This window comes from Carex rostrata, chromosome 6, assembly GCF_964058835.1.
Source record: "Carex rostrata chromosome 6, lpCarRost1.2, whole genome shotgun sequence".
NCBI classification, from domain to species: Eukaryota; Viridiplantae; Streptophyta; class Magnoliopsida; order Poales; family Cyperaceae; genus Carex; species Carex rostrata.
Window position 1 is genome coordinate 11,549,649 of NC_135923.1, and position 16,550 is coordinate 11,566,198.

General features: G+C 33.6%; 1 protein-coding gene across 1 annotated transcript; it reads right to left on the reverse strand.

Annotated features, from left to right (window-relative positions):
- Nucleotides 1-912: 912 nt before the first annotated feature.
- On the reverse strand, nt 913-4,025 carry ACR9 (ACT domain-containing protein). Its single transcript, XM_078303808.1, has 6 exons — nt 3,597-4,025; nt 3,005-3,217; nt 2,804-2,909; nt 2,372-2,711; nt 1,489-1,773; nt 913-1,341 (listed from the first exon to the last, which is right to left on the reverse strand). The coding sequence occupies exons 1-6, from the start codon at nt 3,763-3,765 to the stop codon at nt 1,192-1,194; spliced, it is 1,263 nt and encodes a 420-aa protein (XP_078159934.1). The 5' UTR covers nt 3,766-4,025; the 3' UTR covers nt 913-1,191.
- Between the last annotated feature and the right edge of the window lie 12,525 nt (nt 4,026-16,550).

Genomic DNA, 16,550 nt, shown 5'->3' on the forward strand with positions numbered 1-16,550 from the left:
AAGACAATAGTCAACAGAATGCAGAACAATTAAGCATAATTCATGTGTAAAATCATTTAGTCGATAAATCTGAGTATATGTGAATTCATTTGGTATGCACTCCCTTTCACCCATGTTGGTGAAAAGAAAAAAAATACTTTTTCAACCTTTCCATTTTTTTAAAGCACTTGAAGTATGGTGCGTTGAAGCATGTGAGGTTTGGCTGGTGGTCTCTCAATAATATTTTTTGAAGTAAGAGAGAGCCTCCTCTAATGTACTAGCAACACCTGCCATCCGTGTTAGGATGGTGTAAGTGTACAAGTTGGGGTCACAGCTGTTTTTTTTCATATCCTCAAACACCTTACGAGCATGGTCAACCTGCTTAAACATCATGCATTAATAGCTTAAGCGTCTAGACTCTAGATAGAGAGAGGGGAGGGTGAATATTTTAAATAAAGGATAAAATGGGTAATTTATAAATTTAAAATGAATATTATCAGAAAAAACAATAAATTGGGTAAATTTGTGAGTTTTTGAACTTTAGAAGGGTATAAATATGATATTATAAATTTTAGAGGAGGAAATACGTAATTTCAAGGTTTTTGAGGGGTATACATGAAATTCCCCCTATAAATGGGGTTAACATAGATTAGAGAATTTGTTCATCAATTTTTTTTATTTTTGACGAGGATATATATACGGGACCAAAGTTGTATAAAATAACACCAAAGTTTTTTTTTTTTTGTTAGGACCTGTAGTGTGTAGACTGTAGTGCGCTGTGCGCATGCAAACATTCAGTAACTACATTGTATGTATTTATGGAAATTCACTAAAAAAATAAAATAAATGCGCCTCACGAATCACGATAGTGGACTCCCAAAAAGGTGCCAAGTATACTGGACCGGATATGTACTTTTGGATGCATTAGAATAATTTCTAAAAAAGAGAGGCCGTTCGCCAAACTTTCATGCTAAAAGTAACATAAAATTGCCATAAACAACATTTTCCAGGGCTACAGAATTGCCCTGTTGCATTAAAACCTATCTGGCAACCGAAAGCACTGTACATGAAGAGCAAGCTACATATGTAAATAGAAGCTAATGAGAGGGAGAGAGAGAGAAAAGGTGAAGCTTCTTCTTCTTTTTCTTCTTCTTTTTTTCCTTTTTTTTGCCATTTGACTAGGGGAGCGGAAGGGAGAGATATAGGGATAGGTCACCAACCCATTAGTGATCTCCTCACTCTATCCACAACCTGATTTCTATTGGCCTTGCAATTTGCCAGAGGAAATTCTCGGCTCTCGTCTAATAGAAATCTGTAGACTTCCCATTGCCTCTCTGCTGCCATCTGTCTGCCTATCTCAGCCTAAAAACAATTAATCGATTTTTTTGCAAATTAATTCGGTGGTTGTTTAGAGTACAAAAAAAAAAAACAGAGAATTTTAAATATTTTAAGTAATTGTTAAAATCATATATGAACTACTACAGGGGAAATTTAAGGAAAATTTATTACCGAGAATATGCAAATTCCAAGCATCTTTAAGGCAAGTGTAACATCATAAAACACACGAGGTCGTCCCTTCCCACAAAGCTCTACTGGGTTAGCAACTAGTAGCTCGGTGTCAGGCCCACGGCTGACGATCATGACCCTTAACGGATGCAACATCTCTGCTTTTAGCCGAGAAGCAAGAGACTCTTGCTTTTCTGCATCTACAACCTTCTTCCCGTCTAATTGTTGAATGAAAAGATCGACGTCCCTGAATCCTTTCATGTCTTTCATGATTCTTCCATAGTTTATCTAAATACAAAGGGTGAATGTCAATAGTTGTTATAACACCTTCGAATTTCATAGTCAAATTAATTATGTCATTGGATTTCGACTAATAGGAAAATGAGCGACACAAGTATAAACTTTGATCCACAGAGTGACTTTTATTATTATTTTTTATTTACAAAGTTGTCAAGTTCACTTTTTTGTTCTCAACAAAATGAAAATAACAAAAGCAGGGAAAGGAACACCGAGCATTTTTTTTTTCAGGAATTGTAATCACAAACAATGGGTGCGAACATTTTTGGCTTATAAATCGCAACCAATTTTTGCAAATTATTTAGTAGCACATATTGAAATTCTCGGGTTCATTGTTCTTTATTTCTCATTTTTATGCTATCAATAAAGACAACTGTGTGAATCATTAAAGAGTGAAGTTTGCCAATCCCTACTTGCCAAAGAGTTGACTTTTTCAAATTAAAATCACATATGTAAATTTTTTTCCAAAGAGAAAACAAAAATAGTAAAGCTTCTTTTAACTTTTTAAAATTTCCAATTGTCGATTTATATTATAGCAGTTCAAAAGAGTAGGTAATATTTCAAATATTTCAAAATAGAAAAATATTACCTGAATATTGCAGTCCTTTGTAGTTCTCAAAATATCATAAAGAAGTCCCTTCTGGTCGACACAATTTATCTGAAGGAGAGTGTGTGCCGGGCTCAAAGAATTGTCAAAGCTAACATTAGCCTTCTTTAGATTTCTCATATCAGGGCTGAGCGAGAGAAAACAAAGCTCAGATTCTGTCAACTCAGATTTAAACAACTGCTCAACTACTACTGAGCAGAGAGAAGAGAAACCCTGCTTGAACCCCTCTGCCATCATTATTTCACAACTGACAGTTGAGCCCAGAGTATCTGTTATTTTTTCACACGTCTCTTCCTGTCTTTTTTTTGTATGCAATTGTTCCCTGTTATCAGACCAAAGAATAAGAAATCATCGTTTGAAGGCAGTGAATTCATGTGGATAATATATATCAAGTGTAGTTGTTACAAAACTTACAATTCATCTGTAATAAAGAAGAGGTCGACTACTCTGCCATCGGGAGTAGTAGAGACCTTTACCCTGTGAATTAGCAATTCCAGCTCAGATAGAACGCGAGTTACATCTACATCCGAAAGGGAAAATTAATGTTTTGAAAATGAAAAAAAAATACTGTATTCTATAACCAATATAGGAGGAAATTAAAATATATAATGTTACCATGGAGTAATCCTTTTCGATCTGTAGAGAAAAGGTTGAGAAGGTAGAATTGAGGAACCCTAGGCCGACTTAGATCGGGATAGAATGGAATAGCAAAAGTTGGGCATAGAGACAGGAGCCGGTTCTGCAGGTTTGTCCACTGGATGGTCACGGAATTCGGGCAAGGAAGAACCCAATACACCAAGTAGCACCACTGCCCATCAGTCGACACATCTGCCAAAGATACAACAGAATCAGTTTAAAGTATTACAAGCTCAATTGTTTTGATTTTGATTTAAATTTTTTTGACAATAAAACAACGGTATTATTAATCAGCATGTTCTTCCTTTTTTTTTCCAGTACAACTTGACTAATTGTTTCTTGAAAAAAAATTAATAAGAAAATCAGAGCCTGATTGAATCATTAAGCTTATTCTAAGGCGTAAAATCAGAACCTAACACAAAACATATATTTAAAAATACGTTCCAGACTCCTTGTTTTAACAGCTGAGATGTTAACAATACCAGAGTCGGCATACCAAAATTCCAGCATTCAGAAAGCTCTTAAGAAAAAAAATAGAGCAAAAAAAGAAGGGCTAAATTGAAAGAATTACCTCCGCGAGAGATGCAAAGCCCAAAATCGAGAATGGTGCGACAGACGTCGCATCCGAGTCCGGTCTTATCGGGGCAGTTGACGGTGATGACGCTGGGCTCTCCTTCTCTCTTTGTCACCTCTATCAGCACAGCATCCTCTATCCCTATCCCTCCTATTCCCATCCCCATCCCCCACCCCTCCGATCTCAACCCCGCTTTCTCCACTCCGGCTGCCCCAGGGCCCACCACAGATTCTTCGAATCGCCCCAGATTCAGGTGCGCAGCTTATCTCGTCTCCTCACGATGAATATATTGTTTACCTCTATCTGCCTTCTCGCGCTCTTCTCATTTTTCTACCTTTTTTTCTCCTCTCCTGAGTCTCCTATCGCCTCTTGTCCACTATTTTCTGCCCCGGTTTCTGCTTTCTGTGCTCATTATTTGTGGGTGGCGTTGGTGCGCTTTACATAAATCTACAGGAGGGTATCGTGGGCCCCACTGTTTCTCCTGCCACGTCATGTTGATGGGCTTACCATTGTCCACCACGTTAGCAAATACATAATCGTTGGACGTATCGATCTTCCTTCAAGATAATGCCACGTAATTACAATTAGGCAGCTGGTCGTTTCTCCTTTTAAATCTGAACCGTTGAATTTACAACGCATGATTAGGCGAATGGAGAGGAACTTGCGCAGGTAAATCCCAGTCTGACCGTAGTATTGTGAGGAGTCAGAGAGGCAATTGCTTGTAACAGGTTCAGACGGGTATCGTACTTTGTTGGAGTCTTGGACTAGTGCCGCCAGGATATGAAATATATTTTAATTCGGAACAAAATGTACGGAGAGATCTATGCGCAGTTGTTGTAAGTAACATCGTCTGACCAAATTTGATCCGACTCCGCGGTGAGATTAAGAGCAACAGTGTTCCGCATCTTAGGTGGCGTCCTTTCCTGGAGGCAATTTAAAATGCAAGTTTTAGCGAGTTAAATTAAGTATTTCATAATACTCCTAGAAAACTTGGAAATTAAGTATTTCCTCCTCTAAATTCTTAATGAGGAGGGTTTAAATGCCTCTATTTTTTGTGTCTTCACTATGCCTCTATTTTTTAAAACTTTAATAACTCAAAATTTAAAACTTAAAAGTCAAAATAAAACCGTTAGATGTGATCTATGTTATTTTCTCTATGTGCTCATAAAAAATTATCACATTTCAATTTTGTGTTTATGTGAATTAATAAGTTCAAAAATCAACGTCTAGAAATCATCCACATTAATGCATTTTTTACAAGCTCTTGATGACAATCAAAAGAAAATTGAAATGTCATAATTTTTTACATGTGCATAAATAAAATGACGTAGATCATATCCAACGGTTTTATTTTGACTTTTAAGTTTTAAATTTTGAGTTATTAAAGTTTTAAAAAATGGAGGCATGATGGAGGCACAAAAAATGGAGGCATTTGAACCCTCCTCATTCTTAATATCATATTTATTCTACTAAGTTTCAAAAATTTACAAATGTACTCATTTTAACATCTTTCCTATTAAAACTCATTAAATTTTTTGAAATACTCATTTACTATTCACTAAAATTTTTTTAAAGAATATATGTATAATGTTTTAGAAATATTCTAGTCTTCTAATTGGTCCGTTTACATAGTAACATTTAGATATATACTTGTGTAAGCGTCTGAATTAGAGAAATGATGCATTTGTCCTCGTAAACGAACTAATTAGAAAACATACATTTTTATGAAACATGTTGTTAGTTTTTTTTTTTTAATGAAGATCAAAATATGTACTTCATAAATTTAAAATGAGTTTTAAACTTTTAATAGAAAAGACAACAAAATGAGTAAATTTGTGAGGTTTTGAAGTTTAGAAAAATGAATATGATATTATGAATTTAGAGGACAAAATATCTAATTTTATAGTTTTTAAGGATATACAAGAAATTCCCCCTCTAAAAAAAACTTAGATGTCATGAGACGTTCTGCGGAGCGTACGAACTAATAATTTTTTATGACGGTTCTTATCTTGATATTTGAACGAATTATAAAAATAATACTTAAGGTCATATCATATACAATGCAACTTTTATAAATCATTTGCAATTAGATAATTTCGAAACCAACGTCTTCACTAAAACGTGATTGTTTGTATCTTTAACAGACTGCGGGTGTGTAACGGTGGCCTTTAACCGACTCACCTAAACATATTGTTGAAAAAAAAAATAAACGCATTCTTTTAGTCAAAAAAGAAGAAGAAACGCATGCGTTATTCCGTTAGCAGGGTAAACCCTAAACCAGCCAGCTACCGTTTCTAAAACTTGGCACGGTGGCACCTAATCACAATATTGTCCGGATATGAATTTTGATGGGATATATTGCTGAATTATTAGCCTGGACCTTGTAGAAAATTAAACACGCAACCTAGTGGTTGGTGTTCGTGTGATTAATCTGAATAGTTGTTTAACAATTAATTTAGATTGAAACAATGTTTTATCTTCAATACAAAAGAATACTAGACCAAAAAAAAAAAAAAAAAAAAAAAACTAAAACATGTGGCACAACATGTCTTACGCTTAGACACGGCATATCAACACTAGGGACGGATTCAATATTAATGAATGGAGATTATTTCTTTTCAAACTTTTTATTTTTATACATAATTTTCTATATAATTTAGAATAAAATATTATGAATACAATAAAATTAATTCCTATAGATGATATCTCCATATTATATTTAAATTACAGTCCTGATTTACACTAAAACCTGTGTTTTAAAGCCTATAAAAGTGGACTTTGTACTTGTATTTCGATGAAATGTGGTACTGCTATGCTTTGTTTGGTATTTTGCAGGAAAAATGGCGAAAAACTGGATCTGACAATTTTTCATACGGCCCGTATGACATTCCCTACGGGCCGTACAAGATCTGCCCAGCCACACAGAAGTTTCCACAACAGAGGCACAAAGTCTCCAAGACAAAGCACAGGCATACGGCCCGTAGGACGCTAATTCGGAAAATCCAGCTGGAATATGAAATGAGCATAATTTAAGGAGGCCGAAAAGGAAGCCTCTGGGGACGCGATTTGGGGCATTAAATGAGATATTTCCACACAAAAAAAGGGGATTCACCACTGGAACTTGGACAAGCTTTCTTGGAGCAAAAGACAAGAGGAGGAGAAGAGGAAGAGAAGTGAAAAACGCGAGTTTGCAACGGATCTTCGGATTTTCCACTGTTTTGTCATGAACTCTTTTATTTCTTGTTATTTGTGTTATCTTATGAACATGAGTAGCTAATTTACTTTGTTTCTAGGGCTAAAATGTAGTTTCTAGTTTGGTTTTGTTTGCATGCTACTTGGATTTTGTGTTGAATGCTTTGTTTTTACCTTGTTGAGTAGTATTTTAATTGCTTTATTTGTGTTTGCTTGAATTGATTAGTCATCCCGTTAGATGAATGCGCACATCTAAATGTTAGGAGCCAAGTCTATGACATTTAATCCAACCAAATAAAGTATATGAAGTAGGGTGAAACCAAGGAGTACCCGAAAGGTGAAACTTTCCTTGAGGCGAAAGTCCTTGGATACTTTTAGTAAACCAACAAGTAACTTGGATAAATTAGGCCAAAATGCGAAAGTTGAGGTTTAACGCATCTAAGAGGGAAGTATTTGAGTCCGGTAATCAGGTACTAGGACAAAATGCGAAAGTTGAGGTTAGGTATCTAGATCTGGTCGATAGAAACCCTAAACATTAGTATCAATACAGAAAACAGTAGCTGCAGCATTAACTCGGGGTCCCATACGGGCCGTATGCCTCGGGGCTGAACAGAAATGAAATCTGAACCCTGGAAACGCATTTTTATTAATTGAAAACAACTTTAATTCTCTTTATTGTCTTTTAAACTTGTCATAAATTATTAGAATTGTTAGAACCGAACCAAACCAATTTTTCTCACTTCTAGAATCTCAAGTAATTTTAAGACGAGTCCGGTCATTTTCTTCCGTCCCTGTGGATCGATACCTGAGTATACTCATCGATAGGATAGTACACTTGCTATCTGAATTGACAGAGTATAACAAAGGTTTAAAAGGTATAGCTTGCTATATCGAAACTTTGTAAGCATATATTCTGTGCGAACAATAGACACTGGAAAAAATTTATATAACTGTTTCTCATAGGTTGAAATTCTAATTCTGTGAAATTAATTCCTATATATACACACCTGAAATTAATTTCGGCATGTTTTACAACATGGCATATCTCCTCTATATTATGCATCTTAAATTAAATTGGTTGTCCTGAAACTACAACAGTTGGGATTGATTGATATAAATTCGGATTGAATCTGAACCCTTTAGTCAAATAATTTGTCTTCCTTTGATTAAATACATCTTTTAATATGTGTAGAAGTTTAAATTTAGTTCAAAATATAACCGCTACACATATTGTCACACATATTTTCACATAGATCTGCAAATTTTTTCGTTGGTCCGTAAAAAAAAAATTCTCCCCAACGTGTCGTCCCCTCCCCGACCCTTTCTTCCCAAAGAAAAAAAAACCTAATCGGAGAAATGATCAAAGGAGAGAGAAGAGTGCAGTGGCCAGAAGTCAGGAGGTGATGTGTCGATGCCGACTTGTCGTACCGCCGCATCAGGGCCTCACACATGTCGTCGGAGGGGTTGAGAGAGGGTAGAAGCTCGGATTCGGATTTGGTGGTTCCTTCCCCATCGAAGTCTGTTGCTTCTCCATCGGCTTTTCTCTTCATGGTTGCTGGGAGAGAGATGGAGGCAAGAGCGTGAATTTTTGGTACTTCCGGAGAAAAAGGGTTTAGGGTTCAGGAGGTATACAGGTGTGGATGAATTCATATCGCCTAAGGTAACATAATTTTTTACTTTGGATCTGGACTATCCGATCTGCTTTTGGCACGAATATTAAAGGGATTTTATGCATTCTATAAACAATTATGTTAGAAATCAGGATCGAAAATTTTGCTCGAAAGTTCCAGCCAGAAGGGAACCAAAAATTATGGTAAGGATTGTCAAAAGGGGCAATAATTTGAAATTTTCCTTGACTTACTTTCAAGCTATGCCAGTATTAACTACATGTTATACATGCAATAGTGTATTAATGGTCGGGCGGGTACGGGTAGGACGGGTAGGACGGGTATAAGGGTAAGGGTATGTCGGGTATATTTTTCAAAAATCATACCCTACCCGTCCTATACCCGTACCCGTGTACCCTTGACGGGTAGGGTGGGTACGGATACGGGTAGGGCGGGTACGGGGTTTTTTTTTCTGATTTTTTTTTCGGTTTTTTTTTCATTTTTTTTCGTTTTCTTTCCTGATATTTTTTTTTCTGTTTTTGTTATGTGTTTTTTTACTTTAAAACAATAAAATATAAATAAAAAAAACAGAAATTAAAACAGAATTTTAAAAACAGAAATTAATAAACAGAAATTAAAAACTGAATTTTAAAAACAGAAATTAAAAAACAGAAATTAAAAAACAGAAATTAAAAAACAGAAATAAAAACAGAATTTTAAAAACAGAAATTAAAAAACAGAAATAAAAGCAGAATTTTAAAAACAGAAATTAAAAAACAGAAATAAAAACAGAATTTTAATAACAGAAATTTAAAAACAGAAATGAAAAAACAGAAATGAAAAAACAGAAATTAAAAAACAGAAATAAAAACAGAATTTTAAAAATAAAAATTTAAAAACAGAAATTAAAAAACAGAAATTAAAAAACAGAAATAAAAACAGAATTTTAAAAACAGAAATTAAAAAACAGATTTTTAAAAATAGAAATTAAGGATTTGGGGGGAAATTTGAATTTGGGTCGGGTATAAGGGTACGGGTAAGGGTAGACGGGTACCCGGGTAGGGTAAAGTCGGGTACGGGTAAGGTCGGGTAGGGTATAGTCGGGTATGGGTCCAAAAAACCCCGTCCGGTCCGGTTTTTGCCCCTACCCGCGTACCCGCGTACCTGACCCATACCCGAGCTCGGGCACGGGCGGGTAGGGTAGGGTATACCCGTTAAGGGTATTGTTAATACTCTACATGCAAACATAATGCTGAATTACTGTTTCTCCGACATGAGTCTACTTATGTTGATCCAAGTCCGTATTTTGATGATGACATCAAGCTGGCTCAATTTGCAGTTGCATTTGAGGGTGCAGTTGTCACTAATCCAGGCTCCATTGCTTTGATGGTTATGCAAGCAATGCTCGGCTCCTGGAGTAAGAGTGTTGGTGGAGGCAAGCACACTGGGTCTGTCTTAAGCTTTGTCCTGTTATAATTTATTGTTGTGTTAATCTCATGCGTTAGCCTACAAATTCACCGATTGTGTTATACACTTCTTGTTAACAAGTTCTGTCATGTACTCATGTGCACCAGTAGAAAACTTGAAATATCATGTCACCCCTCCAAAAATAAAAATCTTGTAGAACTATCTCTCCCAATTTCATCAGAAAGATATCAGAACCATCATTTCTGTTTCATTATATTTATCTGGATAAATATGGATGGAAAGAGGGGGTACAGGTCTTAATTCGATCTTTGTTGAAGAAACTATAAAAAAAATATAGAGATGATATTATGATATGTAGATGTCTGTGTATCTCATATCTCATACTGTGAGGTAGGTCTACACATTAAGTTTCCTTGTTTTACTATGGTTTGCATCCAACTGTTACTACATTATGGTTAGATTTTATGTATGAATGAACAATGTGTTGACCTGTCTCCAAAACACTGATCCTTAGTAAGTGGTGCCTGGTTGGTGCTTTAAAAGACAATGATTAATTTCAAACAATTTTGTCTTTGTTTTCTTGGTGTAAATAGTATGGAAAATTATATTCCTATGCATCATGAATTGAATAAATAAGAATATTCTTTTCTATCATTAATGAAATAAAACAATTATTAGTTCCTATTCAGTGTTGAATTTAGTATATATTTTTTATTTGTGTTGTAAATAATTATAAAAAAAATAAAAAACATTGTGTATGCACCGACATATCATGAATTGAAAGAGTCATTGTTGCTTCTTTTATTGTTATTTATTATTTACTTTTTTTAATTTTAATGTTAAATTTGACAATGTCTCCGTTACAACGTACGGGCACGATACTAGTCAGATATATATTGTGTTGTGCAATATACACATCAATGATGTCTCGTTTTACTAGTGTTGTAAAAAAACGTCCGGGTTGATTTGTCGTTGGCGGTAATCAAATTGTCATGAATTTTTCCGACTAATTGACAGATTATTTCTGATTATAACTAATTATTCTTGATTATTCTCAATTAATCGTTTGACGGCACTCTGTATGTCCGACGACTGTATAACGTTATTTACAACACTGCGTTTTACATGTCACCTGTCAAATTTAATTAGATACACTGTAAAATTGAACAGGTTTTGTGTATGACCTCCCGAATAAAAACTACCAACGAAATTCTAATCAAATCCAATGTTTTCTATCGAGAAGTGACAATCCAGCCTGTTCATGCTTCCATTCACTAGGACCTTACAAATGCAATTCGTTCATCTAATAATAATCAACATCAAGCTTCCAGGTTCCAAAAAAATAACAATTGTGGAAATTTTTTATTGCTATAGCGTCCCAAGTTGGCATAATATCTTTTGAGTAGGGTTAAAATATTTTATTGTTTTCATCTCTTTCATTTGTCGTATCATTGTTTTTATTTTTAAAGTTTAAATTATTATTGTAAGTAATATTTTGCGTTGTTTGATTGCAAAATATATAAACATTAAATTTATAGTTTGTTTATTTGAGATGTGTGCATGTTTAATTGTTATGTCCGAAGGTCAAAGAAAGTCAAAAATACATAACATGATGTAACACCCCGGTAATGTATATTATTTCATATTTTGAACGTATTTATAATATTAGAAAATTTGAAGGTTTCAATTGAAAAATTGCAAAAAAAAGAAAAGAAAGAAAGACTAACGTGGCATCCATGCCACGCGGCCCCTCCCTGTAGCCCCTTGAAAAGGCCGTTAAAAAGTATAAATAAAGAGAAAAACAAAGCAAAACAAAAATACGAACAAGAGAAAACAAAATTGAAAACGAAAAGAGTTGAGAAAGATGAAAAAAAATAAAAAGAGTATTGTGATAAATATTCTTATATTGATTGTTATCTGATTATATGTCTGACAGGAGTTTCGATCCTATGTCGCAAGTGATTATGAATGAATGCACATCAAATTGAATTGTTTTGGATTGATCGCTATCAGGTAATCGGACTTCTCTATAATATGAGTTTTCGATTTGTATGGTTGATTGGGTATTAAATTGGATAATCAGATTATGATATTATATTTAACTAGAATATGTGGTCTAGAACTCTAGATACTAAAATTATTTTTAATATACTGAAATACTAGGAATCGCCTGTTTCAGGGATTCCAACTGGAATGGAACTATTGTTATTGAAAACTAGAGCAACTGATATTATCGTTTAAATATGCATACGTAATTTGATATTTAATTGTGTGGATTAATTCAATTCTATTGAAATGATTGTTTACCGTTATTAAGCCAATTATAGAGAAGCTGCGTCGTTAAATAACTGGTTACCCAGCTCTGTAGTTGACTCCATATTGTTTATGTTTCTTTCTGTTGCGACACAGGTCAGACATGCGACACACGACAAGTTGACATAACAAGTTACACGGAATAGTCATATACATGATCTACACAAGTTATAAAAAATGATTGGATACATGATGATCAGATATTGATTCACACGAGCTATATGGAATAGTTGGATATTGATTGGATGCTAGATCATGAAGATTACGAAAATCATACTTTACCATTTTAATTATATCAATTTTAATTTATGCCCCAAAGTATAGTAAAGTAGATCTGAGATTGTGACTGTCCGAGTATAGCCCTTGCAAGGTAGGAAATCAAATTAACCAGGCAAGTCAATAGTGAAAACTAATGCGAATCTTGAGATCTGCTCCAGCCATGGTGACGATTAATTAATTATCACTACGGGTGTGGATCAATCATATATTTGTTTCCATTTATGAGATTCTGTAATAATTTCATTATAAATAAAGGGTTCGGTCATTCCCTCAATCTGACTAAGATTATTACAGTCTTTGAGCCTCTACTTTTGAAATTCTTTGAGAGATTTAGCATGTTCATTGTTACTAGTGCTTAAATCATCTATATTCTTGCAACAATCTCAAATTCACTTTACCTAAATTGATCAGTGTGAAATTAGAGTGAAACTTATGAAGTGTTTGTTGAACTTCGAGCTATTGTGCTCGCTCTATATTTGAGCCTTTTGTGCTCCTTTTCTTTAAGTCATAGGAGTGTTGTCTCTTATCAGTTCCAACTTGTATTTCTTTAGATTGAATACGAAGTGAACATGCTAAAGTATATTTATATTTGTATTTTGTTAAGTAGATACCGATATTAAGTCATTATTTAATTATTTAATTTATTATCCGCACGACACAAATACATAATAATATATAATTAAACAAAAATTGGGGAATGGATTCAAATTATTAATGTTTACCACTAATAGATATGCAAATACAAATATATATATTTTTAAAAGAGGAGGGATCGGATGACACTCTTTTTTGGTGACATCGAATAACATCGTGCATTTTCAAAGTTTTTAAAGTCCAAACAGTCGATCCAAACCGTTAAACTTGATGGATATGTTAAAATGTGCTTGCAAATCAAATTTTATATTTTTCTGAATTTGTTTACTATTTATTAAGTATTTAACAAAATCGCTATATTCAGACCGTTGAATTTTTGTACCCATCTTAATAAATAGTAAAAAAATTCAGAAAAATGTAAAATTTGATCTGCAAGCACATTTTAACATATCCATCAAGTTGAACGGTTTGGATCGACTGTTTGGACTTTGAAAATGCACGGTGTCATCCGATGTCGCCAAAAAAGGGTGTCATCCGATCCCTCCTCTTTTTAAAAAGCATGACAAAAAATTGCATATACTATTTGATATTAGTAATGGATAACCAATATATAAAGTATATAAGAGTCTTTAAACAAATAGAAAAAAAAAACCTAATATTCGAGATACACTCATACACCTTGTGTTTGTTCAGTCATTGTTTTGTATAAGTTAGATAATTTGAATATCTGTATTTTTTTTAAAGAAACTAAATACTAATAGTGTTTGTTCAGTCATTGTTTTGTATAATAATTGTCTGTGTCCACACAAATTGAATAGCTATAAATTTTATTTACAAATAATTATGTTTGCAAAAATATCCATTCGATTTACACCTCTAAATGATCCTTTTTTAAAAGCATTGTTGCTATCGGCGGATGCTTGCATTTCAGAGTTTAAATAGTACAATCTGTTGCACCTTAATTGGATTATAAAATTAAACACATAACTAAGCAAGCTTAGATATGCTTCAATTAAAAAATGTTTGAACGAGACAATAGGAACGTGTCAAAGTTGAAATGTCTTCATTAATAACGAAGAAACTTTTTTACGAAGCAAAATTAATTAAGCAGAATTTTGAGAGAGATTCTTTGTTTTTTATTATTATTAAAATTGAGATAAGGTATATATCATTTGAATGAAGAGTGTTAGAAATTACATTTTATACTTTTATAGATTATATTCAACCGTCCTCACATAGAAAAGGAAAGTATATATTTATACAACCTAATGGCGACTTTTTGTTAGAATTAATGTCACATGTCCTTTTTTGAATAATAAAATTTTGAAAGCAACAACTAAAAAAAAATGAAATTTAGAACCATTCTAGGTCTAGGAGAGGGACGGAATACCTTTTTATTGGATTAAAATCCTTAAGAATTTCAAATAATTTCAACGAAATAGATTTCAATAGAGATGATTTAAATTGAAATTTGTCGATTAATATGATTCTTCTAGTACAAAAATTCCATCGTTACATATAGGGGTGTAAGGGTGTTCATTAGATTGGTTCGGTTAGAATCAAATAAAAATAGTCAAATCAAAGATTTATTCGGTTTCAATAAATAGAATCAAACCAACCAAATTGGAGTCGTTCAGTATGATCCAATTGGTTTTAATATTTTTTTTAAACCGAACCAATAAAGATAAACCAAATTTAAATCAAAAAATGAACTTAACTAATCCATTTAAATCGAAAAACAGAACCGTTTAATATAAACTGTTTTGGTTCGGTTTAAAACAGATTAAACCGGACCTGATGAACTATTAGACTTTCAAGTATTTCTTAGTGTTAATTTTTCGTACATCTATGCCCCTCAACTAGACTTTCAAGTAATAATTACCAGCCACAAATTAAGACAAGATTCTGCTCTGCGGGTCTATTCTTCAAAGTTAAATCCACATGGTGAAAAAAAGGTGAAAAGGATGTACAAATCTCAGGTTAGCATATACAGTGTTTTAAAATGCGTCCGCATATAGTCGGCAACCGTGCTCAGAATGCCTATGTGGTTTTGACCATGCGGCCACATATGCGGTCCGAACATGCGGTCATGCGGATTAAAAATGCGGCCATGCGGTCCGAATATGCGGCCATGCGGTCTGAATATGCTGCCATGCGGACTGAAATATGCGGCCATGCAGTCTTCCCATGCGTGTTTGATAATTTGATTGTATTTTAATTAAAATTTATATTAAAAAAGTCAAAAATTATTGTTGATTATATTATTATGTGAAAATAAATTCAAATATATGAATATGAATATATATATATACACACACACGTAAATTTTTATTTTAAAATTCGCATATGCGGTATGCAGTGGCCTTCCGCATGCATAAATAAAACCGCATTTTAAAGCACTGAGCATATAAGAGTTGTTGGAAACATACTGATAGAACTATCTAACAACCTTGTGGCCTGAAAGGGAGGAAGATATCACATGTCACATTCAAATCAATCCAAAATCATAACAGCCATTATTAGCCGTGTATTTTCTCTTTCTCATGTTTTCCTCTAGACTCCAGACTCCAGAGAGCAGCTCCGAGTAATCCTTAAACACGTCAGGTTGCTTTTCACGGAGAAATGAATTGAGAACGATGCACCGTACACGTAGCTTTTATTTCCCTTGCTTTATTTCGATTTCGAAGCTGACTCGGACATGAATTTGGAGAGAAATTATTTAGGCCTTCAATTAAACTAGACGTGTCAATTCCAGCATATTGCTTTGAATCTGTACGGTTCAAGGGCCTGTTGCGTGTCGTCTTAGTAATTCTGATTTGCTGTTATATTTGGGAATAAAATATGCTGCTTAATTACGACTGTTAATGACACTCTTTCATTTGTTTTTTCGATCTGTATTGTATCTAAAAATAATGCAGGTAAGGGTAAAAATAAATTTCATTAGATTACTAGATACGGATAAATATTAAGGATACGAATAAATACTGTTTCTTATCCGTTATTGAAAACATAAATCAGAATATCAATGATAATTTTTAGTCTATTTATCCGATTAGTATCTTATTCAAATAAACAGGTAAGGATAATTTCTGTTTCCGTTAAAAGTAATTTTTTTTTTGTTATCGTGACAGGTGTGAGTATGAATATTACTGCTGAATGCCCCTAAATTACTGCTCTAAACTATTGAAAATTTAAAACAGTTGAATGAGAAAAAAAAAAAAAACTAGTTACTTTGTTGTTGTTTTTTTTTTAGAAGAGCATATTCTCAGCCCTAACATTATCACTTTGTTAACCGTCTCTGTGGAGTTGCATTTGTCTGCAGCGCAAAGTGTTATGAGTTATGATTGGATGTTCAAGGAGCAATTTGACTTATGGCGGACTGGATTGTTTAGATATAATCTGCATTTTTTATTGAATTTTTTATTTGTTCTAATCAAGTGATTATGTTATTTTTTTCGTCTAAAATACTGACAAAAGATAGTTATTCATATTTTGAAGAGCAAAAATAATATAGTGACTTAATTGATATAAATAAAAA